Here is a 26801-nt window from a genome sequence, read left to right as displayed (position 1 = left end):
CTGGCAATATTTGATCCAACAAAATTCACCCAGCTGCATAATACACAGATTAAATCTTGGAAGAAAATGCTGGGCAAATCCTGTTGACTGTTTAATACAGCATAGTGGTGCAGGGAGTGACCACTGGGCACCACATCCCCAGAGTTTTTGGGGACGGTTGCGTCCCTTAAAGAGGGATAGGGACTTTTTAGGTGCCAAATCAAACTATATACATACTATCTGATAAAAAAAAAAAAAAACTATTTCTCACAGCATCAGATAACAAATAACCAATTGTCGCGAACCGGCAGGACTGGTAGTGGATCCTCTGGACCAGAGAGACGATGGCGCGGGTTGTACTAGAGGACCGGTTCTAAGCAGTTACTGGTCTTCACCAGAGCCCGCCGCAAGGCGGGATGGATTTGCTGCGGCGGTAACTACCAGGTCGTGTCCCCTAGTAACAACTCGATCTCTCTGGCAGCTGATATGGCGTGGTACACAGGGAGTAGGCAAGAGCGTAGTCGGACGTAGCAGAGGTCAGGGCAGGCGGCAGAGGTTCAAAGGCGAGATGTCGGTAGCAAGGATTCGGCAACAGGCAAAGCAAACAAACACAGAAGGGAACGCTTTCACAGAGGCACAAGGCACAAAGATCCGGCAGGAAGCTGTGTGAGGAGAAGGTATTAATGAGCAGTGCACAGGTGAAGCCTAATTAAGTCAGCACTGCCTTTCACAAACCTTAACCCTTAATAACCAGTCTGGGCCAGGTACCAATCACCTGTGCACTGGTCCTTTAGATCTAAGAGTCCCGGTGCGCTGTGAGCGCTTCGAGGCCAGCAGGGGGCCCGGAGCGCTGAGCGTAACAGTACCCCCCCCCTTTGGTCTCCCCCTCTTTTTGGAACCCAAGAACTTGCGGATGAGGCTGCGGTCCAGGATGTTCTCCTCCGGCTCCCAAGATCATTCCTCAGGGCCGCAGCCCTCCCAATCGACCAAAAAAAATCTTTTCCCCCGGATGACTTTGGTCGCTAGGACTTCTTTGACCGAAAAAATATCAGAGGTACCAGCGACAGGGGTGGGAGAAAGAAGTTTAGGAGAGAAGCGGTTAAAGATAGCAGGTTTGAGAAGGGAGACATGGAAAGAGTTATGGATTCAGAGAGAGGGTGGAAGATGGAGCTGGTAGGACACCTGGTTAATGCGGCTCTTGATTTTAAAGGGACCCAAGTAACGAGGGCCCAACTTGTAACTTGGGACCTTAAATCTGATGTATTTCGAGGAGAGCCACACTTTGTCACCGGGACTGAATTCCGGAGGAGCTCTGCGACTTTTATCGGCCTGGAACTTCATACGGGCCGAGGCCTTGAGGAGGGCTGAGTGGGTCTCTCGCCAAATAGAAGAGAAGTCCTGAAGGAGGTCCTCTACAGCTGGTACAGAAGAGGGAGCAGAGGTCCGAGGCAGAGGTGGCAGAGGATGACGACCATAGACCACAAAAAATGGGGATTTATTGGAGGCAGAAGATTGCTTGAAATTGTAAGAAAACTCTGCCCAAGGGAGTAAATCCGACCAATCATCTTGACGGGAGGACACAAAATGGCGTAGATAATCTCCCAGAATCTGGTTCACCCGTTCCACTTGGCCATTGGACTGAGGGTGATACGAGGAAGAAAAGTCCAACTTGATTCCGAGCTGACCACAGAGAGCCCTCCAAAATCTGGAAACAAACTGCACCCCACGGTCCGAGACGATGTGTCTGGGAAGGCCGTGGAGGCGGAAGATGTGTAGAAAAAACTGTTTGGCCAACTGAGGCGCGGATGGGAGACCAGGCAGGGACACAAAGTGAGCCATCTTTGAAAATCGGTCCACCACGACCCAGATGACCGTCTTACCATGGGAGGAGGGAAGATCAGTAATAAAGTCCATGGCGATGTGCGACCAAGGGGTCTCAGGAACAGGAAGAGGCAGAAGAAGACCCGCAGGTTTCTGACGAGGAGTTTTGTCACGAGCGCAGATCACACAGGATTGGACGAATTCTGTGACATCTCTCTCCAGAGTGGGCCACCAATATCTTTGGGAAATTAATTGAAGAGATTTTCTAATTCCAGGATGACCGGCAAAAAGGGAAGCGTGGCCCCACTTGAGAATCTGTAACCGCTGACGAGGAGGAACGTAGGTCTTGCCGGGAGGAAGAAGACGCAGGTCCACAGGAGCAACCGAGATGAGACATTCTGGAGGGATAATGTGTTGAGGAGTGGGTATGTCACCCACCACATCTGAAGAGCGAGAAAGGGCATCCGCCCTGATGTTCTTAGCAGCTGGGCAGAAATGAATCTGGAAATTGAAGCGGGCGAAGAAGATGGACCAACGGGCTTGGCGGGGATTTAGTCTTTGAGCTGACTGGAGGTAGGCTAGGTTCTTGTGGTCCGTAAAGATGATCACAGGGTGAGGAGCACCCTCGAGAAGATGTCTCCATTCCTCCAAGGCTAATTTAATTGCCAGCAGTTCTCTGTCCCCAATAGAGTAATTCTTCTCGGCGGAGGAAAAGGTTTTAGAGAAGAAGCCACAAGTTATGGTCTTGCCTCTGGATGACTTCTGAGTTAGCACAGCTCCGGCTCCCACTGAGGATGCATCCACTTCCAGATAGAATGGCTTGGAAGAATCTGGCCGGGACAGAACAGGTGCAGAAGCAAAGGCGGCTTTCAAGGACTGGAAGGCCTCTTCAGCGTGAGGAGGCCAGGTTTTGGGATTTGCACCTTTTCTAGTCAAGGCCACGATGGGGGCCACCAGGGTGGAATAATGAGGAATAAATTGTCTGTAGTAGTTGGCGAAACCCAGGAACCTCTGTATGGCTCGGAGGCCAGAGGGGCGTGGCCAGTCCAGAACCGCTGAGAGCTTGGCAGGATCCATTTGAAGTCCTTGGGCAGAGATGATATATCCCAGGAAGGGCAAGGAGGAACGCTCAAACAGACACTTCTCAATCTTGGCATAGAGGCGATTACTCCTGAGACGGATGAGAACTTGTTGGACATGGACTCGGTGTTGCTCCAAATTAGAGGAAAAAATAAGGATGTCATCCAGGTATACTACTACACAAGTGTAAAGAAGGTCCCGGAAGATGTCGTTCACAAACTCCTGGAAGACTGCAGGGGCGTTACAGAGCCCAAAGGGCATCACTAAGTATTCAAAATGACCGTCCCTGGTGTTAAAAGCAGTCTTCCACTCGTCTCCCTTTCGAATGCGGATCGGGTTGTAGGCCCCGCGGAGATCCAGCTTGGTGAAAATCTTGGCTCCTCGGAGACGGTCAAACAACTCAGAGATTAGAGGCAGTGGGTAACGGTTTTTAATGGTAATTTTATTGAGTCCTCTATAGTCAATGCAGGGGCGGAGCGAACCATCCTTTTTAGACACAAAGAAAAAACCGGCTCCAGCAGGGGAAGAAGACTTCCTAATAAACCCTCTCTGTAAGTTCTCACGTACATAGTCTGACATGGCCTGAGTCTCTGGAGGTGAGAGAGGATAAATTCTGCCTCGAGGTGGAGTAGAGCCAGGTAATAGGTCAATAGGACAATCATAAGGCCTGTGAGGAGGAAGAGTCTCAGCTTGCTTTTTACAGAAGACATCCGCAAAACGGTGGTAAGTCTTGGGGAGACCTGGTGGCGGAGGAATTAGTGGGTCCCGTTTGATAGGAGCAGGCTTGAGACACCGGTCAGAGCAGGAGGAACCCCAATGCAAAATCTCACCGGTGGACCAATTCAGGACAGGACAATGGCGTTGCAACCACGGTAGACCCAGCAGGAGTTTGGAAGAGCAAAAGGGAAGAACAAAAAATTCCAGAGTCTCTGTGTGAAACACCCCAATGTCCATCCGCAGAGGCTGGGTGCGGTATTGTACCGTAGCAGAGAGTCTCTCCCCGTTGACCGTAGAAATGAGGATCGGCTTGGGAAGACGAATTATAGGAATTCGGTACTTGTCGACCAAGGAGGCGTGAATGAAGTTGCCGGCTGAGCCGGAGTCCAAGAAGGCTGCAGCAGAAAAAAATGACTTGGACGACAGGAACAACTGCACAGGTATGATGAGACGTGGAGAGGAAGAATCCACACCTAGTAATGCCTCTCCCACATTCACTAGGTGCGAGCGTTTCCCGAACGTTGGGGACGAAGAGGACAGTCCTTAAGGAAGTGCTCGGTACTAGCGCAGTATAAACACAGGTTCTCGTCTCTACGACGGCTTCGTTCTTGCGGGGTCAGGCGAGACCGGTCCACCTGCATGGCCTCCACAATGGAAGACCCAGAGACAGGTTGAGGTGGATGCTGGAACACAGGGGCCAGACGAGGGTAGCGTTTAGGACGAGCTCTTTCCTTTTCAAGATGGAGTTCCTCTTGTCTCTCGGAGAAACGTTTATCGATCCTGGTGGCCAGCAAGATGAGGTTACTCAGTGTAGTAGGCAGGTCCCGTGCAGCAAGGACGTCCTTAATGTCACTATTGAGTCCCTTCTTAAAAGTGGCACAAAGAGCTTCATTGTTCCAGTTCAGCTCGGAGGCAAGGGTACGGAACTGGATGGCATAATCACCCACGGTAGAAGTTCCTTGGGACAAGTTTAGCAAGGCAGTCTCTGCGGAGGTAACTCGGGCAGGTTCCTCGAATACGTTACGAAACTCCTGACAAAAATTCTGGACAGATGCGGTGACTGGATCAGCGCGGTCCCAAAATGGTGTAGCCCAGGCCAGGGCCCTCCCGGAAAGCAGACTGAGGATGAAGGCTACCTTGGCTCGCTCAGACGGAAACTGGTCAGACAGTAGCTCGAGGTGAAGAGAGCACTGAGACAGGAACCCTCGGCATAATTTAGGATCTCCGTCGTACTTGTCCGGCAGAGACAAGCGGATTCTGGACCTGGTGGCAACTGCTTGTGTGGGAGGTGCAGCAGATGCTGACGGAGGAGCTGGCTGTTGCTGAGTTGGCAGGAACTGCTGAAACATAGCTGAGCCAACTGTTGACCTTGCTGGGCCACAACGGTGGTGAGGTCCGCTAGGCTTGGCAACGGAACATCAGCGGGATCCATGGCCGGATCTTACTGTCGCGAACTGGCAGGACTGGTAGTGGATCCTCTGGACCAGAGAGATGATGGCGCGGGTTGTACTAGAGGACCGGTTCTAAGCAGTTACTGGTCTTCACCAGAGCCCGCCGCAAGGCGGGATGGATTTGCTGCGGCGGTAACTATCAGGTCGTGTCCCCTAGTAACAACTCGATCTCTCTGGCAGCTGATATGGCGTGGTACACAGGTAGTAGGCAAGAGCGTAGTCGGACGTAGCAGAGGTCAGGGCAGGCGGCAGAGGTTCAAAGGCGAGATGTCGGTAGCAAGGATTCGGCAACAGGCAAAGCAAACAAACACAGAAGGGAACGCTTTCACAGAGGCACAAGGCACAAAGATCCGGCAGGAAGCTGTGTGAGGAGAAGGTATTAATGAGCAGTGCACAGGTGAAGCCTAATTAAGTCAGCACTGCCTTTCACAAACCTTAACCCTTAATAACCAGTCTGGGCCAGGTACCAATCACCTGTGCACTGGTCCTTTAGATCTAAGAGTCCCGGTGCGCTGTGAGCGCTTCGAGGCCAGCAGGGGGCCCGGAGCGCTGAGCGTAACACCAATTAAAAAAGGACAACTTTGAAATGGATGGTCATCATGTCAATAATGTTTTATTAGAAATGCATTATTTAGAAAGAGAAAATACCAGTTTTAACAATACGTTTATCCTCTTAACCACCTAATATAAATGCATATCAAAGGGCGTTTTTCAAATTCTACCTCGGTGGTATAGCAGTATAGTAATTTTACTCATTGTAAAGAACCACATAACATGTGTAGTGCATATACATGATAGCTTTACTTATTCAACATTTCACTGTCTGCTTCCTCAGGAAAAAAGAGATGATCTAAAATAATTACATATAAGCATACAGTCTATATGTCACAACAACATTTCACCAAACTTGTTATATCAATGTATTTTCATGCATTGATAGAACTTACATAAGACATTAAAAATGGTAAAGTGTTAGTCCAATGGGACCAGGTCTGTGCCTGCACCATAGCCAGGAGGTGCACCCCTTGTATGGGAGTTATGTGAGGAAGAAGCAAGCGCACAATAACTATCTCAAAGTTCCCAAAGTTTTTATGCATATACAAAGTATATAAAAATGATATATGTTTGTCGAGGATATTCAATGGTTTATATGAATATTTGTATAGCTTTTCCAATTGTCTCATAATTGTGAAGATTAGGGCAAAAACAATGATACTTTGTTTTTTATGCCTGTAAAATCTAAGAATTCATGAAAATTCATAGATATAACATGTTTGGTGAAATGTTGTTATGATGTATTTACATTCTTATGCATTATTAAATTAGATCATCTCTTTTCTCCTGAAGAAACTGAGAGCGAAACGCATTGAGAAAGTATAGCCACTGCTTATATGAGCTACACATGTGATGTGGTTCCTTGCAATAAGTAAAAAAATTTTACTGCTATACCACAAAGCTGGAATTTGAAAAACACATTTTAATATGCATATATGTTAGGTGGCTGAGAGACAAAAATATATTGTTAAAACCTGTATTTTTTTTTTCCAAAAATGTAAAACCTGTATTGCTTCTTTTTATATAAAGCGCATCGAATAAAACTCTGTTGATATGACTAGCAATACAAAGTTGTTCTTTTTTATTTTGACTATTGACAGGTATTATGTCATGTGGAATCTTTCTTGGTGGGTTAACATCTTTTTCACTGGGCAATTTTTGTTAGCGAATATTTGATTAATATACAACATAGAGTAACCCTACAGTATCCAAAAATGGCAATGGCATATCACTTAAAAGATCAGGATTATATATAGGCATTCTTATTTGGGCAGAAGTTTATGTCAAAAATACTTCTCAGTATGTTGTTACAAATGCCTAAGAAGCTTACTTTCTCTCTATTCCTTGTGCATATTCACATGTGTAACTGTATATGATGCATTTTGAACTTGCAAATTCAATTCTCTTAGTGGCTGAAAATAATATCAGCAATATCAGCATAATACATTAGGATATTCATATGTGCTTTACAGAGAATAATATTTGAATGCATATTTTTCTATTTTAGTGAAATTTGCTGTGGACAAACCAGGTTTCTTTGCGGACAAATTGCATCTCGCAATGAAGGTAGCATTAAAGCTATTTTTTTGTTTGTTTAAACTGTCACATTCAATTACCTCAAAGTAGTACACTGCCTGGCCAAAAAAAAAAAAGTCGCCACCTGAAATTAACTAGGCAACTTACTAAACTAAGCATGCAGTAACTATCCTAATTGGATAGTTACTGCATGTGCCCAAAGAATGAGGTCAGCTGACTACCTGAATATACTGAATGGTTATTCCATCAATGGATTTTTTCTTCCTTGATGGCACGGGCATGTTCCAAGATGACAATGCCAGGATTCATCAGGCTAAAATTGTGAAAGAGTGTTTCAGGGAGCATGAGACATCATTTTCACACATGGATTGGCCACCACAGAATCCAGAACTTAACCCCATTGAGAATCTTTGGGATTTGCTGGAGAAGGCTTTGCGCAGTGGTCCAACTCTCCCATCATCAATACAAGATCTTGGTGATAAATGAATGCAACACTTGACGGAAATAAATCTTGTGACATTGCAGAAGCTTATCGAACCAATGCCACAGCAAATGCGTGCCGTAATCAAAGCTAAAGGATTTTATTTTGGTGGCAAATCTTTTTTTGGCCAGGCAGTGTATTTAGTTCTAAAACAGCTTTTTTATGAATTGGAAGGTTAATTTAAATTGCTTTGTATGTAAAGATCTGCAACAGAAACAATCTAATAAACTACAAGAACACATTGCATTGAAACTGATTTTCTCCCTTACGTTGACATTGGTTATTGGAGGTTCACTGACAAATACGATGTGCTTTATGAGACATTACACTTGTAGTGGCAGTATACTGTGGCACCCTCTGTTCAGGAAATGTTACATAGTTGGATACACTTATATAGATAGGGTGAAAAAAGACACGTCCCTTTGAATTCAACTAATAAACAAAAATTATTTTAAAAACCTTGCTTCCGCAGAACCCTAAACCCACAGTTGATCTGGAAGAAGGCAACAAAACCATTAAACAGCATTGTTTACTTTTTTTCTAATAGGGAAAAAAATCCTTTCTGAACCCCAAAGACAGTCTGGTTCCCTGGATCAGCAATGTGCAATGTTATTTTTTATAATTATTATTAGCCAATATTATTTGGTGCATTTACATCTAGTCATTTTTCTGAAGCTGTAAAATTAGCTCTTTATACTGTATGAGAATGTTGTGATACCTTGATGGCGTAGTCATAGATTCCAATGTAGCCATATTGATGTTCAGCGGAGTGAGAGTAAATCTGTCAATTTCTCTTTCACTGGTGCCAGGGATGTGGAATATGAGCCCCAAAAAAGTCAATGGAAGCCGAATGATAAGAACAGTAATGTCAGCTGAGTAGACTAATAAGCAAGGGATTGTCAAAAAAAGGCATTGGAGGCTAAACACAGCCCCGGGGAACATGTAGTAAAGCAAAAAAAAAAAAAACATTTTAAGATTTTTTTAAGATGTTTAAGATTTCAGTTTGGTGGGAGTAGTGATTTTAATAATAATTAAAATGAAACATCAAAAAAGCAATGTTCCTTTAACCACTTCAAGACCGGAAGGATTTGCCCCCTTCCTGAACAGGCCCTATTTTGCGATTCTGCACTGTGTTATTTTAACGGACAATTGCGCGGTCCTGCGACGCTGTACCCAAATAAAATTGATGTCCTTTTTTCCCAAAAATAGAGCTTTCTCTTGGTGGTATTTGATCACGTGTGCGATTTTTATTTTTTGCGCTATAAACAAAAAAAGAGCGACAATTTTGAAAGAAAAAAAAATCAATAATTTTCACATTCTGCTATAAGACATTCTCAAAAAAAGAAAATTTAAAAATCAAAATTTTTAACATTTTAGGCCAATTTGTTTTCTGCTACATATTTTTGGTAAAATAAAATCGCACTAAGCGTACCGTATATACTCGAGTATAAGCCGAGTTTTTCATCACTTTTTTTTGTGCTGAAAACATCCCCCTCGGCTTATACTCGAGTCAAGGAAAAAAAAAAAGTCCCTGGCCGCTCCGACGTGCTTAAGCTTTAAAAATGGCGCCGCCCAGCGCATACATGTCACCGCACATGCGCCGCTCGGGACAGGCCGGGAATAGCCGGACGTATACGAGTGGCGGCGGCGCCTGCGCAATGATGTGTCGGCGCCGGGCGGCGCCATTTTTAAAATGAAGGCGCCTCTGGAACAGGCAAGTGAAACAGCTGCACTACCTGCCATCATGCAGGGCTGCGGGCATACTACAAGGGATGCAGTGCTGCGGGCATGGTCCACCTGTACCATGCCCACAGCACTGCATCTCCTGTAGTATGCCCACAACCCCGCATCCTCTTGTACCATGCCAGTCACCCCGCATCCTCTTGTACCATGCCAGTCACCCCGCATCCTCTTGTACCATGCCAGTCACCCTGCATTCTCCTGTACCATGCCAGTCACCCTGCATTCTCCTGTACCATGCCAGCCACACTGCATTCTCCTGTACCATGCCAGTCACCCTGCATTCTCCTGTACCATGCCCTCCTGTACCATGCCAGTCACCTTGCATTCTCCTGTACCATGCCAGCCACCCTGCATTCTCCTGTATCATGCCTGCCACCCTGCATTCTCCTGTACCATGCCTGCCACCCTGCATTCTCCTGTACCATGCCTGCCACCCTGCATTCTCCTGTACCATGCCTGCCGCCCTGCATTCTCCAGTACCATGCCCGCCGCCCTGCATTCTCACCCTAGGCTTATACTCGAGTCAATCATTTTTCCCATCTTTTTGTGGTAAAAGTAGGGGCCTCAGCTTATACTCGAGTATATACGGTATTTTGATTGGTTTGCACAAAAGTTATTACGTCTACTAACTACGGCAAAGATTTATGTCATTTTTATATATTTTTTTTTTTTTACTAGTAATGGCGGTGATATGCGATTTTTTGTGGGACTGCAACATTGCAGCGTACAGATCAGACCCCTGACTGACATTTTTGACACTTTTGGGGGGACCAGTGACATTACTACAGTAATCAGTGCTAAAAATATGCACTGTTACTGTAAAAATTACACTGGCAGGGAAGGGGTTAACATTGTGAGTGATCAAGGGGTTAAATGTGAGCCTAGGGGAGTGATTCTAACTGTGGGCAGGGGGGGCGTGGCTTCTGAAAATTACCATAGAGACATGTGATCCTATATAGAAGGATCACATGGGCTCTATGATCATTCCAGGGAGAAGAACGGTCAGCTGTGTTTACAACAGCTGACCTTCTTCTCTCTCAGCGGGGAACGATCGAGGGTGTCAGACGGCAATTGGAGCCGCCTGCCCGCTGCATCGGCTTCCCTGCTGATGAGCAGGGGTGGGAGCGGGCCGCTGGCGGCGTGCTCGCCCCCTAGCCTCGTGCTCGCGAGTGCCCTACATGTATAGCGATTAGCCTGCCGTCGTATAACTGCGGCGGGCAGTCGGGAACAGGTTAAATAGCATGCCTGAGAGATGTCTTTAGCCTGCCTGTGAAGTTAATATCTATACCAGACCCTTACCTTAGGTGGATCTGGTAAAGTTATTACTAAGGGATCCCTGCACAAAAAAAAGGAATAGGTGCATCCCCATATCAGACTGTTTAACAGTAAGGGGGCCCACAGAGCCTATCCGCCTCCCCCTCATAAATTAATGAATGAATAAGGGGTCCATACTATACCATAGAATACCATGGGGTTATATTTTGTCAGTGAAGTCACACTATCCCCACCCCTTTGAATTTGAATCAGAGAAACTCTGACTTACTCCTGTGATGGTGGAGGTGAGCAGTAATGACTAGGTTTTTCTTTGCAAACTCCTAGCAATGTCCTGCTAGTTTTCCAGTCAGGCTTCAGGAGGCACTCAAATGGCATACAACTATAGCAAGGGCATAATTCAATTTTAGTTAGAGCTGCACAGTTTGTCTATAGACCCCCTTACCTGTGTAAAGGTGAACTAACCCTTGAACCCCTTCGATGCCAGGTCTGTACAGTGTACGTACGTACAGCACTGCTTCCAGCTGGCCAGGTCTGTCTGGTCTTCGTATGGACCTGACATTTCTCACATTACTCCTTCTGCTATGAGCGCATGGTCACTGAAGTGGCTACCCTGCCAGCTTCTATCCTCTGCCCTCCTGCAGGCTTTTGGTGCTGCAGGGCAGACAAAGAAGGATCTACCTGTGAAAATAGATCCCCCGGCTGCTCCGACCCACCCCTCCTCCAGTGCCCCCCACCTAACTGATGGCCGGACACCCCCTCCCTGCAGCTGCAGGCTAGCTCTCCCTCTTCCCCCTCCCGCCAGCTGCAGCAACTGCTGGGGAAGGAGGTCGCTGTTATGATGGAGGCTGGATGAAGGGGCTAGTAAACATGTGTTTGCCAGTTCCCTTCCTTTCCTAAAGGAATACAGTCATCAATCAGTACTGATAACTTCTGTATTCATTTATCACTAAAGCATAGCAAACAGTGTTTACTAAGCCTCAGTTTATGAATGAATAGGAGTCTCTATACAGACTCCTATTCGTTCATCTACAGTACAGCTCCGGTTGCAGAGACTGTCTTCAGTCCCTTTCTCTGTCTCAAAAAAAAAGAGACATTAGAGATCTGTTTAAACCCCTGATGTCTCATCAAAGCTCCCCCCCCCAAAAAAAAATATCAAAAATAAAATTGTTCCCACCAGGGTTGTCTGCTAGCTTTCTCCATTCCTGCTGGCAGCATCAAGACGTTTTGGCTAAGCACTTTTTTCAAAAAAGGAGCACCTATCACCTGGGAAATGCTTAATTCCACTCTTCACCCTCCAGACCTCCCACTATGGATGTTTTTTCCAAATCTGTCACTTCCTTTCATCCAGCCACGCTTCTTCCAAATGGACAAGACCTTGGACACTATTGGAATCCATTTGCGAGAGAAATCGCCCTCAACGCCATATCATTTCGGAATTATACAACCACTTGCTCGACGCCCCTTCAGCCTCCTCAGCAATGTTCACACAGGCATGGTCAAAAGACCTGCAACTGACCCTATCTGATAATGACTGGGAATCTATTTGTTGCTCGCCTCATCGTGCTTCGATTAATGTCACTGCTCAGGAGAATGGATATAAGATCTTGACCCGCTGGTAAAAGACCCCTGCGAAAATTTACAAATTTGCTCCGGAAATCTCTGACACCTGCTGGAGATGCAATGCAAACACTGGTACCATGCTGCACATTTGGTGGACATGCCTGGTTTTGCAACCCTTTTGGGAAAATGTACACAAGATCGTGACTAAAGTCACATCTAGCTTGATACCGTATTCTCCAGAACGGATCCTACTTAATTACTCTCCATGCAGTGCTTCCTCATTCACAACCATCCTGGCACTAGAGATGGCCTTGCGGTTCGCCCGGCTGCAGTCACAAATCGCCACCAACTTGTGTATACTGTTAACGCCTACTGTACCTCTAGCCATCATATACTACGTTCTTTGCTGTCAGTTCAACCCATGTGAGCTCATGTTTGCGGCCTAAACAGCCCGCCACCAACTTGTGTATACTGTGAACGCGTACTGTACCTCTAGCAATCATATACTACGTTCTTTGCTGTCAGTTCAACCCATGTGAGCTCATGTTTGCAGCCTAAACAGCCCACCACCAACTTGTGTATACTGTGAATGCCTACTGCACCTCTATCCATCATATTTTACATTCTTTGCTGTCAGTTCAACCCATGTGAGCTAATTTTTGCTGCATAAACAGCCCGCCATCAACTTGTGTATACTCTGAATGCCTACTGTACCTCTAGCCATCAAAAACTAATTTTTTTGCTGTCAGTTGAAACCATGTGAGCTAATTTTTGGAGCCTGAGTATACTTTTACAAGTGTATTTGTGTCCTGCAACAATATTGCCTCTTTTGCTGAGTGAAGTTTGATACACACAGTGCCAAACTCACTGGCCAATTTTTTGAACAACTGGTGTGATAAACCAGTGGCCCCCCAATAGCACACATTGAAGCGGGGGGGGGGGGGTTATTTAACAGTATACTTTTCTAAGATTGTATTTAATCCTGCAAAAATTTGGCCTCTTTCGCTGTGTTAACTGTGCTACACACATTGACAACAGATACTGGCCGATTATTTGTAGAACTTCTGTGATAAACCTATGGCCTCCCAATACCACAGATTGAAGTGGGGTGTTATCTACACAGACACATGGTCTAGCAAACACGGGCAGAGAAGGTATATCACTTGTACTGCCCACTGGGTGAACCTTCTGACGGCCGTTAAGCATGCAACCCGTGTAGATTTAGTTGTACCGCCACGGATTGCAAGTAGGCCTGCCTCTTCTTCTCCTCCTCCTCCATCCTCCCTCTCCTCCTCGGCTGACTCCTCCTCTTCCACTGCTACCGTATCTTCTCCTGCGCCGCCCAAGATCCCCAGAACCTATTCCACATGCTAGGAGAGACGTTGCTTGCCATGCTGTGCTGAGTCTGTTGTGCCTGGAAGCCAAGAGCCACACTGGTCCTGCACTCCTTTCAGCTTTGCGTTCACAGGCAGATCAGTGGCTGACACCGCTGAATTTTTCAGTTGGTAAAGTGGTGTGTGACAACGTTGCCAATCTGCTAAACGTGCTGAAACAGGGCAAAATAACACACGTGCCATGCATGGCACATGCCCTGAACTTGGTGGTGCAGTGATTCTTTTCCAAATACCCTGGGGTCCAGGACATCTTGTGGCAGGCCAGGAAAATCTCGGGCCATTTCTGAAGATCTTACACAGCCATGGCTCGCCTTGCTGAGATTCAGCGGCGACACAACCTGCCCCTCAGGCGTCTTATTTGTGACTGCCCGACGCAATGGAACTCAACGTTGCATATGCTCGATAGGCTGCTCCAGCAGAAACGTGCAGTTAATGACTACCTGTTCGAACTCGGCGGCAGGACAGGTTCTGGGGAGCTTGGGTTTTTTTCACCTCGCCAGTGGCTGCTCATGCGGGACGCATGCAGACTTCTGCGGCCATTTGATGAGATCACCAAACTGGTCAGTCACGGCCAGTGCACCATAAGTGACATCATACCTTACGCCTTCTTTCTGGAGCGTGCATTGTGTCGTGTCATTGATCAAGCCGTTGCGGAGCAGGAGCAGGCAGATCAGGAAGTTGCAATGTTGAATGAATTCCCAGGGGGTGCTACTCCCATCTGAGACAAATCAACTGCAGGAGTCTGAAGAGGAGTCAGAGGAGGAGGATGGTGCTGGGGGGGATGAGGAGGAGCAAGAAGAGCATGCTTTAAACCTTTCTGGGATCCCTTGTGTTATCTGTGGATGGGGGGGAGGAGAACGAGGACAACATTATCCTTGATGATGAGCTGGAAGCAGGCCACTATACTGCTTCCAGTTTAGTGGGAATGGGGGCCTACATGCTGCAGTGTTTTAAGGGGGACCCCCGTATAAAACGTATAAAGGCCAAGGACCAGTAGTGGGTGGCAACGTACTTAGACCCCCAGTACAAACACAAAATGGCAGAAATGTTACCACAATCACAGAGGGCGGTGAGAATGCAGCACTTCCAGGCCTTGCTGTGGGAAATGCTGCATTCTGCTTTTCCATGCGCTGGCAGAGGAATTTCCAGTCACAGGGAGACAGTTGCGAGTAGCAATCCAACAGCGCCTGCAAGAAGAGGGCGGTTGGAAGATGTCTTGGTCACTTCAGATATGAGATCCTTCTTTCGCCTGAACCATCGACAGCTGTACTCCCGATCCAGCATGAGGGAACGCCTAGAACGACAGGTGTCCGAATACATCGGGTTAACAGCCAATGTGGACGCTCTGAGGAGTGATGAACCCCTGGACTACTGGGTGGGCAGGCTTGACCTCTGGCCAGAGCTTGCACAATTTGCAATGGAAATGTTGGCTTGCCCCCCATCCAGTGTCCTGTCCGAAAGGAGGTTCAGCGCAGCAGAGGGGGATCGCCTAGCTCATGACAGTGTAGACAACCTCACATTTATAAAAATTAATGAGGCATGGATCTCTGAGGAATTCAACACATGTGACCAGTAGACCAGGTTTCATCGAAATTCCTCCACCCACAACAATTCCTGGTCCTTGGCTTCGCTACATACAGCGGCATAAAAGGCATTTCATGTCCATTGAATGGCACATTTTTGGGGCCTTTCAGGGCCGACAGTTATTTTTTCTGTGAATGCCTAATGTACCTCCAGCCACCAAATACTAAGTTTTTTGCTGTCAGTTCAAACCATGTGAGCTAATTTTTGCAGCCTATACAGGCCGACACTTTCTTCTGTATACTGTGTGAATGCCTAATGTACCTTCAGTCCCAGAATACTACATACTTAGCTGTCAGGTAAACCCATGTGGGCTAATGTTTGGGGCCTGGAATGGGCGACACTTACTTCTGTATCCTGTGAATGCCTAATGTACCTTCAGCCACAGAATACTACATTCTTAGCTGTCAGGTAAACCCATGTGGGCTATTTTTTGGTGCCTTTTATGGCCGACATTTACTTCTGTTACCTGTGAATGCCTAATGTACCTTCAGCCACAGAATACTACGTTCTTAGCTGTCAGGTAAATGCATGTGGGTTCATTTTTGGGGCCTGGAATGGCCGACACTTACTTCTTTATCCTGTGAATGCCTCATTTTTCAGACTGGAAATGAAAAACAATGGGTCTGTAAAGGTTCCGCCAAATTGTGGAATGGATGCGGGCCCATTTTACAGATGTGTGAATGGACCCTATATGTATTAGACAATGTATTTACTGGCTGCTGTCAGTTCTGGCTGATTTATGAAAAAAAAAAAATATTTTTTGCTGTAAAAAAAACAAAAAAATATTTAGGGCAACTTTTTCAATTGCAATACTTCTGTTATGACATTGTCCATGTGCTGGGACTATTTGTGCACAGCTAGTACGTCTTCTGTGGCTGCAAATATGACCTAAAGTTTTTTAAAGTTCGCCTCCCATTAAAGTGAAAGGGGCCCGTCGCGAACTCTCGGGTCGCGTACTTTTGAGAAAATTTGCGGCTGGCGTTCGCGAACCGCCCCGGCCAATATTCGTCCATCACTACCTTGCACGCCATATGTTGACTGCCGCTAAATTATGTGTCCCATGCCATTGTCGCTCGACTTCGATTCCCTTGACTCTGGAATGGTTCCATAGGCTGAATAAGATTGAAGAGGTTGAGGAATTGATTGCCGTCTCAAGGGATAATATCTCCAAATTTTCTGCCGAATGGCTCGACTGGCTCCGATTCAAGGAGACTGATCTATACAAATCAATCATTGACATGATTTTTTCCTTCCCTCCTCCCTCCCTAGCCTCCCCCTTCTTCCTTTCCCACTTTCCTTTCTGCTTTTTACTATCCCTTTCCAACTTCATCTAGCTTACTGACCCGCACCCCCACGGGCTACATCCATACTACTGGAACCCCGATATTAGTCTCGTGGATCTCTCAGGCCACATGATTTAACATTATCACCCAACCTGGTTGTCCATACTCTAAAGCCTTTCTTCGATACCACTGGGGTACATGTATCCAGAACCCTGACAATTATGGCCCAAGTTGGCATCCTGTTCATTCCTTTCATTGTACTGTAAGACTATCAATGCTACTTCTTTTCCTGAATCATTTTTGTAATGCCCTTATTGCAGTATAATTCCCTGTGTCCAATTCTGTGAGAATTCTTGTTTTTCTATTACTCTGTTGAAATGTTCAATCTCAATTCGTTATTTGATGTACCTCCTTTTATCTTTAATAAAAATGTTTATGGAAAAAAAAAATAATTGTACCTGTACAAAAGAAAAGAAAGTTCAGATTTCACTCCAGTGGCTATTGGAAGCATTTCAATGCCTCCTCCCCACCTGTTTTAACCCCATTTAGCCATGTTGCCGACAAATGCATCACAACTGTGTGGATTGCACGAGGTTGCGGGGGCGCTTGTGGCACTCATCACTACAAGGTGGGCCAACTTTACCCTGGGCGTGAAGCATCATGGCCACAGCATGTATGTATCCCTATCTGCTGTCTATTGCAGCTTAACCTCCCTGGCGGTATGATTCTTTTGGATTTTAGGTGCTGAAAGCGGTACCATTATTTTGCATGTAATTCTTGTGAATGAGCAGCCCAAACCAACTGTATACATTTATTATATATATATTATATATATATATATATATATATATATATATATATATATATATATATATATGTGTATATATATGTATGTATACATATATTATGTATACATATATATATATATATATATATATATATATATATATATATATATATATATATATATACATATATATATATATATATATATATATACATATATATATATATATATACGTGTATATATATATATATATATATATATATATAATATGTATACAGTTGGTTTGGGCTGCTCATTCACAAGAATTAAAGAATTATGTATATATATATATATATATATATATATATATACACGTATATATATATATATGTGTATATATATACATATACATATATATATATATATGTGTGTGTATATATATATATATACTGTATATATATATATATATATATATATATATATATATACACACATGTATATATATATATATATATATATATTTACATAAAAAGTACAGTAAAACTGCAGGAAAGGGCACTGGGGGGCAATGTAATGTGATTTTTTTTATTTTGAATGGTATCAGTGTGTTTGGTGTGTTTTACATTCGAATTTGCCGCTGGTTCTACCCCCTGGCAGACATCAAGGCGCCGGAGACGGAAGCCGGGGCTCGCATACGATCGGGAGGAAGCTCCGCCGCCGCACACCGCCCGCATTCTTCGCTGGATCCCGGAGAAAAGGTAAGTAAAACCTCTACCAGGATCCAGCAATCTTCCTAGCGCTACCCCGAGTGTGACTCGGGGTTACCGCTTTTGGCTCTAAAATCTAACCCCGAGTCACACTCGGGAATACCGCTAGGAAGGTTAAGGGGACGGGCAGCAAAAAAGCAGCTTAACCACGCATTTTTGCTGCCACCCCAATCGCAAGTCTAAACAAGGCTCAAGGCCTTGTTCACGCGGGGCAGTCCAGTTGATGTCAGTTGGGACACAGTGGGTGCACAGGAATGCACAGGTGTTTCCGAGCATTCCTGTGCAGACACTCCCATCTATATCAATTGGTACACAGACGCTGCATGGACACAGCCATTGCTCCCAACTTGACATCCATGTTGGTGTATGTCCCTGAACTCACACTGCACTTGGGGCCATGCACCTACAACTGTACGGATGTCAGATGTGTCCTTGCAGCTGCTGCATGCCAATTGACAGGAATAGGACTGTCTGCATACTGATGCACAGAACACCTGTGCATCCCCGTGCCAGGAAATGTGACCCTCCATGAGCGTATGTGTTAGCACACCCCATTGAACAAGGCCTTAGTAGGAATTTTGCAGGGATTTTGTAAGTTATGGTCTGTTTATGTGCGCAAATAAGAATTTTTGGGTTTTATTTTTTAAAAGAAAAAGCAATTTGATAAACATTTGGCCATTATTATGGGGACAAAAAAAAATCTGTAGCACCTTATTTTTGTTCTACTCGTCATGTGCTTTCAGAAAATGTATGGTTTAGGGGGGTCTTTTAAAAACTCTGAAAGCTGCAAGTGAAAAATTAAACCTTCCAGATTTTTAGAGAAATTAGGTTATTTACATTTTTGCGTATGTTCGACCATATGACCATATAACCATTTTGCAAAAAGGTGCAAATTAAAATTGGCGAATATTTGTTATTTCTTAGCTCAATACAGGTTAAATTTTTATATTTAGTAGGAATTTAGCAGGAAGTTTGTAAAATGTTTTGAGTTTGTATCTGTTAACAATGATTGTAGTGTATTCCTAGTAAGAATATTGTTTGATAAACATCTGGCCAAATATCATGGGGCCTTAAAAATCAGTACCACCTTCTACTCGTCATGTGCTTTAAAAAAAAAATGTATGGTTTGGGGAGTCTTATACATACTCTGAAAACTGTAAGGAAAAAAAAAAAGCAATGGAAAAATTGCAAAAATGGTCTGCCCACCTGAGCTTAAAAGTGGACCACAGAGTCGGGCAGCAAAGGGCTTAAACTACAAATCCCCCCCCCCCCCCCCACACACACACACACACACACACATACTGTAAAGGAAAAGAGGAATACTCATAGTCCAAATCTGAAAAGCAGCCAGGGTGACAATGGAGGCTTCCTCTACAGGTCCAGAAAAGTTAATGAATACAACCACTCAGGTGCAGGAATGAGTTATTGACATAATTACCAGGTTAAAGAAAATGAAAAAAGTCTAAAAAATAAACAAATGCAGTCACCACATTAGACATTTTTTGTATCTTGGGTTTAGCTACACTTTACTTTCTGTTGAGACTGACAGATCTTTTGGGACTGTTATAACCATTTTTCAGGCAGATATGATCAGAAGCTCCATGTAGCACTATGAACAGGCAGGTGTAAACAGACTTGTGTCCATTTACACTCGGCTATCTATGACTCTGTTCAGGTCTCGATCGGGACACAAAAAGACTTATGCCAAGTGGCTGACCTCCTGTGTTCAGTGGTGCAGCCACTGGGCAAGGTTCACAGAAGCAAGTGTAGATCACCGAAGAAGTGTTGTCTACTTCAGTGATTTCTAGCTTCAAGGCGCATTGGCCAAATATGGTATTTACATAGCTACATTGTTTCAAGCCTGAATATCGTAACTATGTATAAAATACGTATAAAATTCTAGAAATAGTGAAATGCACCAAATCAATAGCGCATAAGATATAAGTGATATTAAATATTTTAAAACTATAATTGTGTGAATTAATTACTGGTGAAATGAATAAATATATAAATAAGATAAAATTACTGATTAGAATGTGAATGCTGAGCAGCCCATCTAAACAACAAATGTGTTTTGAACTAATTTAGATAGAGGGGAGACCGCTCTCAAACAATATAATGCATCAAAATAATTTGTGAAACAAAAAGTCCATATTCATAGATAAGTCCAATGTGAATAATAGTGTCCGTATCCAAAGAAAGTGCCTTTGTGCTTATCTTCACAGATGAGTATGATCGGTTAATAGATCATCCAAAAACATAAATCATTCAATTTTTTGTGGGTATGTGCTTTCCTCCACCATCACCGCATGCACAGCCAGATAACTTTAAGGATATAGCGATATGTTGTATAGTTCCTGCAGTATTCACTCAATGTCCAGCAAAAATCAGGGCTCGAACATGTGCAGAGAAAGGATGGAGAGGCTCATGGTATAGTAAGCAAAGGTGAACATTTATTAAATTAAACAACTTAAAGTATAAAACCAAGACAACTGGCCGGAGTGTGCACAATACAGATCCGGAACGCCGTTTCACGTTCCAACTGCGCTCCAATAGCCAGAAGTGATGTAGCCGCGTGCTTGGGACTCTACGCGTTTTGTCAGCAAATATCTGACGTCATCAGGAGTCACATGATCAGCTACATCAGTTCCTTGTTTATATTTACCTCGCAACAGCAGTTTGTCCAATGCAGTTACTTTCTGATTGGACGAACTGCTGTCGCGACGTAAATGGCACTTTCTTTGGATACGGACACTATTATTCACATTGGACTTATCTATGAATATGGACTTTTTGTTTCACAAATTATTTTGATTTATTATATTGTTTTAGCACGGTCTCCCCTCTATCTAAATATGTATAAAATACCCATGCATGATGCATGGAATTGTTATTTAAGATTCTCTCAGAAAAGTCTATGAATAAATACTTCAATTGTCCAATCATGTCAAAATCTTCTGTGCATGGTTGGATATTTAGTGTGAACAGGAATTTGCTTTTTGATAGGATAATTGAAATTAATATTCACACAACATGTTATGTGAAGATTCCTTTATTGAATTAACTTTGGAGTGTACTGTATACCTCTTTGACTATAAGATATAATTTTGCTCACTCTAAAAGTTGCAGAAATACAGGTATAAAATAGTTATACATTTTCATCGTCCCTATGGGCAATAAAACATGTTTTTTTTATTTTTCTTTACATTGCAGCTTTATTTAATCAACTTCAGAATGTGTGGCCATATTTTCCAGATGGTCTGCATTTCAAATTGCTGAACTGGTCAGGATTTGAAATGGTTGCTGTTTTGGGTTTCCTGAATATTTGTTAATATATTAGTAATAATTAGTATTAATATATCATTGTTATTATTTGTTATTAATAGTATTTTTCGTTTTTAAAAATCATCATCCTCTGTAAAACATATATTACATGAAAAACTAGGCAGTGTGTAAATCGGTCAGCTGATCTGCATGGCAGATCAATAAATTCCTACCTCCACACAGGAGGTCTAAAGACACAACAGAGAACAGAATTTAACACTTTTTTTTTTGTACCGGGGAACAGCCAAACACCTTGGCACTTCTAATTTAGGCTCAGTTTGTGATGAACTAAGATGGAACAGAGAGAGAGTGCTTAGTGAAGGGTTTTCAGCACACAATAAGCAGTAGGAACCAGAATGCCAGAATGGAGGAAACAAAAAAAGGTAATCCAGGGGTGTTACCTGGTAATCCAAAGCCAACAACAATCACTTTTCATGAGTGGCACCAGCAATACCAGCTTTTGAATAACAACAGCAGCAGCTGGGGAAGACAGATGAGTGATGCTCAGCTGGCATTCCTCCCTGCAAGTGGGAGGACAAAACCCTGTTTGAAACAAACACAATCACGTCCCTAGTAAGAGTATTCACTCACCAAAGTGAAGATTCATTAAGCTATTAATTAAGGTAAAGCTGTATTTACAATAATCAACCAGTCATGTGCTATATCCTTTGTTTTTGTTTTTTTTTTTTTTTATTTCCCTTGCCTAATTTTTTAACATTCACTAGGCAAATGAACTCAAACTGCAACTTGAATCGCTAGTCTATAGTAGTTTTCCATATCAAGCCTATTGAGTTGTCATGGAAATAATGTACAAATATATGTAGAATGTGATAACTCTATGAATAAGCATAATCATTAGTATTCAATACATTTTTTTTTGTTCACAGGGCTTGGGGACTCGTGAAAAAGTCCTGAACAGGGTTATAATATCACGTTCCGAGACTGACATGAAAGCAATTAAAGCTCAATATAAACAGATGAACAAAACCTCCCTGCGTGATGATATTATGGTATGACTTAGACTTTCTTCCTATTTGATGGGCTGACCTAGTTCTTTCGGTGTTACCAAATCCCTTTTTTGGAATGCTACATGCTTTTTAAGTAATACAGATATTTTTTTATCATAATTCTAATATTGCAAATAATTAATTGTAATGGTAGCCCCACAACCATCACACACTCACCTTTCTTTTGTTCCCATACCACTGCTACTATCCGTAAAGAAAAATGTCAAGTACTTATGGGTATGGGGGAGCATGCGGCTCTCTCCCCTTTACCCCAAGTGATAGTGCTGGTGCTTGAAGATGAACCACTTCGAGAACAAACGGTGTCACATGGGGAAGGGAAAGCTTACAAACACAGGGGTTCCTCTTTTATTTCCTAGTGGCCAAATGGAGCAGTGGGGGAACAAAGGGAAGCAAAGTATATATATATATACAGCTTGTGGAGATGACATTAAAGTTATACTCTGCCCACCCCTTTCAAAAATATTGACAAGTTGGTATAACTAGAACAAAATTAGCAAAGTGAACATTGCATAATGGGAGCTAAGGTATTTTACCTCAGCTGTGACATGATCTTTTTTCTTGTCTTCCTTCTTCTCCATGCCCGACTGTTAGAGAAATAGAACCCCTTTCCAATATAATAACTAAAAGTTAAAGAATGCTTTTATTTTTTTCTGAAATTGCATTGGGATTATATGTGACCACCTTAGATGCAAAATGCAGTTATGGCAATTTTTCTTTAAAGTGGTAGTGGTGATTAAAAAACCCCCAGGTGGTTTAAGACATAACTGCATACTAGCACATTATAGTAAACTTGCCCTAAAATGAAGCCCGCCAGCGGCGCGCTGTCATTGCTGACAGGGCTTCCGTATTCACATGTCCTTCTTTCCAAGTTCACAGGTGTCGGCCATTTTAATGGCCAAGCCGTCATGAAATCACTCCTACACATTCACATTTAAGTCATGGCCCTGGCACAGAGCTCTGAAGGGACGGCATGTCATTCCTGCAAAGTGAAGTACATATGCGTCTGTGACGTCCCCGGCTACTTCCAGTATGAATATCTTCTAAACACTGCAAGTTTAGAAGCTATTCACTGTACCTAAAGATAAGCCTTAGGCCTCTAGGTACAAGTTCAAAAGCTCAGTTTACTACCACTTTAAAAGAGCTAAATACATTCCATATATACTGCTACAGAGGAAACTCCTCAATAACACTGATATTATTTTATCATTTTTATTTTAAAAAGACAGCATGAAGGCTGATTTGATGATACTGGCTGAGATGCGTTATTGACCTATTGACTGCATTTAGGTTAAAGTTCTTGCTTAGCTATTTATATATTTATAGTGATACTAAATGCATGTTTTTCTTTGATTTGTAGGCAGAAACCAGTGGAGAATATGAAACTGCCCTGGTTGGACTTATTGGCTACGATGACTAACTTTTTAAGAAACAATGAAACTCTTTGTTGCAGTCCCAAAAGTATCAAAAAATAGTTACATAAATACAAACTGATACATTTTAAATATGCTTTTAATATTGTTTATTCATTTGTTTTTAGTAAACTACAATTGTAATAAAAGGACATGTATTCACACTTCATATATTAAATGATACATTTTCAAAAAAAATATTTTGGATGGTATTTTCGGGTTAATACTATTTCATTCATAACAAATCTTCTATACTAACCAAGATTAGGGATGTTTTGGATTCATCGCACAGTGGATTTGCGGCAAACCCAGGGAGTAAGAGGTTTGTGGATGCATAGCTGAGTGGTTGACAAGGACTCTCTTCTTATTAGTGATACAATCCATTTTGTGTTCCTCCAGGAACACAAACTGCATGGCCTGATAGACTGGGTACAGGAGGCACAGCAGTAGGAAGAAAAGGAGGACATTTTCTGAGCTATCAGGAACCAAAACCTACTGCTTTCTATCCCTATGAGAAAAAGGCAGCAGGAGGATAAGGTGGAATATAAAATAGGGGGAGGTTTGGGGTGCTGCTAACGAGAAGGTGAGGGAAACCTATTCTTGTTGCCAGCACCCAAACTCTGGGATACATTTCACCCCCTCTCAAACCTTAAGTGTTGTATGTAGGTGGGTTGAGATTGTTGAGGACAGTGTTGTTTACTGCAACACAGAGGACTAGGGTCTTGCAGGCAATTGTTGTGAATGGGGTCTTTTATGGACAACTGCCTGTTCAAGGACCCCAGGTTTCAGGGTATCAAAGAGAGACCACTATTGATGACTACCCTATTAGATACCTGATTCAAGGGTAAAAGGTTTAAACTCCTGCCACCATTCCAGAGCCCTAAATTGTGGCGCTTTGAAGAGGTGATGCCTAAGACCTTTTTTGCCACATTTCCTAATGGTGGTAGGATTCCCTCTGATGATCAATATATGATTTTAAAGCGGTTGTAAACCGCTGCACTTATTTTTCTTACCTGCAAGGCAAAGGCATAATGTGCTAGTATGCATTGCATACTAGCAGATTATGTTAAACTTACCTGGAATGAAGTGTTTCAGCGATGCCATCGCAGGAGGCAGCGTCCATCTCTACCCGGTCTTCCTTCCGGGTTCGTGGCTCCGGCTCTGTGACTGGCCGGAGCCACCAGTCACGGCACACTGCTCTGAAGAAACGGAACGGGTGGCTGTTCCTTCAGAGAGCATGCGTCAGTGATGTAACTGGCTGCTAGCTCAGTAAATATCTCCTAAATGGTGCATGTTTAGGAGATATTTACATTACCTATAGGTAAGCCTTAACCACTTAAGCCCTGGAGGATTTGGCTGCTCAAAGACCAGGTCCCTTTTTTCAACTTGGCACTGCGTGACTTTAACTGATCATGCAATGCTGTACCCAAACGAAATTTACGGCCTTTTTTTCCCACAAACAGAGCTTTCTTTTGGTGGTATCTGATCACCTCTGCCCTTTTTATTTTTTGAGATATTAATAATAAAAAAGCAAAGATTTTTAAGAAAAAATTACATTTTCAACTTTGTCTTTTAAAAACTATCCAATATACTCAATTTATGTCATATATTTTGGCCAAAATGTATTTAACTACATGTCTTTGACAAAAAAAAAATCTCAATGAGCGTATTTTTATTGGTTTGCGCAAAAGTTATATCGTCTACAAACTAATGTGTAAATACTGGAATTTATGCAGCTTTTACTTTCTGACTGCCTATCTCATTTCATGAAGGGCTAAAATGGCAGGGCAGTACAACCCCCCCCCCCCCAAATTACCACTTTTTGGAAAGTAGACATCCTAAGGAATGTCCTGAGAGACATGTTGAGCTCATTGAATATTTCATTTTTTTGTCACAGGTGTTTGAAAATGACTAAAATTTTTTATTTTTATTTTTTACACAAAGTTGTCATTGAAATGATATATTGCTCATGCATGTCATGGGTATATGTGTAATTACACCCCAAAATATATTCTGCTGCTTCTCATGAGTACAGGGATACCATATATGTGAGACTTTTTGGAGCCTAGCTGTGTACGGGACCCAGAAACCAATCACCACCTTCAGAATTTCAAAGTGCGTACATTTTTCATTGCATTTTCTTACTACCTATCACAGTTTAGGAGGCCCTGAAATGTCACGATACCACAACCCCCCCCCCAAATGACCCAATTTTAGAAAGTAGATACCCCAAGCTGTTTGCTGAAAGGCATGGTGAGTCCATGGAATATTTTATATTTTGCCACAAGTTTTGGGAATATTACATTTTTTTAACACAAAGTTGTCACTGAAAGATACATTTCTCACACATGACATGGGTATATGTGGAATGACACCCCAAAATACATTCTGCTGCTTCTCCTAAGTATGGGGATATCCCATGTGTGAGACTTTTTGGAAGCCTAGCTGTGTACGGGACCCTGAAAACCAATCACCATCTTCAGGTTTTCTAATGACGTAATTTTTTGATTTTACCCCTTACTACCCATTACAGTTTCAGAGGCCCTGAAATTTCAAGATAGCACAAACCCCCCCTAAATGACCCCATTTTGCAAAGTAGACACTCCAAGATATTTGCTGAGAGGCATGGTGAGTCCATGGAATATTTTATATTTTGTCACAAGTTCCGGGAAAAATATTATTTTTTTATTTTGTTTTTTACACAAAGTTGTCACTAAATGATATATTGCTCACACATGCCATGGGTATATGTGAAATGACACCCCAAAATACATTCTGCTGCTTCTCCTGAGTATGGGGATACCCCATGTGTGAGACTTTTTTGCAGTCTAGCCGAGTACAGGACCCCGAAAACCAATCACCACTTTAAGGCTTTCCAAGGGCGTAAATTGTTGATTTCACTCCTGACTACCTATCACAGTTTCAGGCGCCATGAAATGCCAAGACAGCACAACCCCCCCCCCCAAATTACCCCTTTTTGGAAAGTAGACACCCTAAGCTATTTGCAGAGAGGCATGTTGAGTGTTTTTCAGATCTCACTTTTTGTCA

The 26801-nt window shown here is 43.1% G+C and overlaps 1 protein-coding gene across 1 annotated transcript in view; it reads left to right on the top strand.

The window, feature by feature from the left end:
- Window positions 1–23825, top strand: part of LOC309564256 (annexin A1-like) — an 82829-nt gene extending 59004 nt beyond the window's left edge. The window contains exons 10-12 of the mRNA XM_082268881.1: window positions 7111–7169; window positions 22204–22326; window positions 23702–23825. Of these exons, the coding sequence (XP_082125007.1) occupies window positions 7111–7169; window positions 22204–22326; window positions 23702–23761 (242 nt within the window). The 3' untranslated portion in view covers window positions 23762–23825. The remainder of the gene's footprint in view (window positions 1–7110; window positions 7170–22203; window positions 22327–23701) is intronic.
- The last annotated feature ends 2976 nt before the right edge of the window (window positions 23826–26801 follow it).

Source organism: Pelophylax lessonae (genome assembly GCF_965119305.1).
Source record: "Pelophylax lessonae genome assembly, chromosome: 1".
NCBI lineage: Eukaryota > Metazoa > Chordata > Amphibia > Anura > Ranidae > Pelophylax > Pelophylax lessonae.
This window is presented reverse-complemented; position numbering and strand designations above follow the sequence as displayed.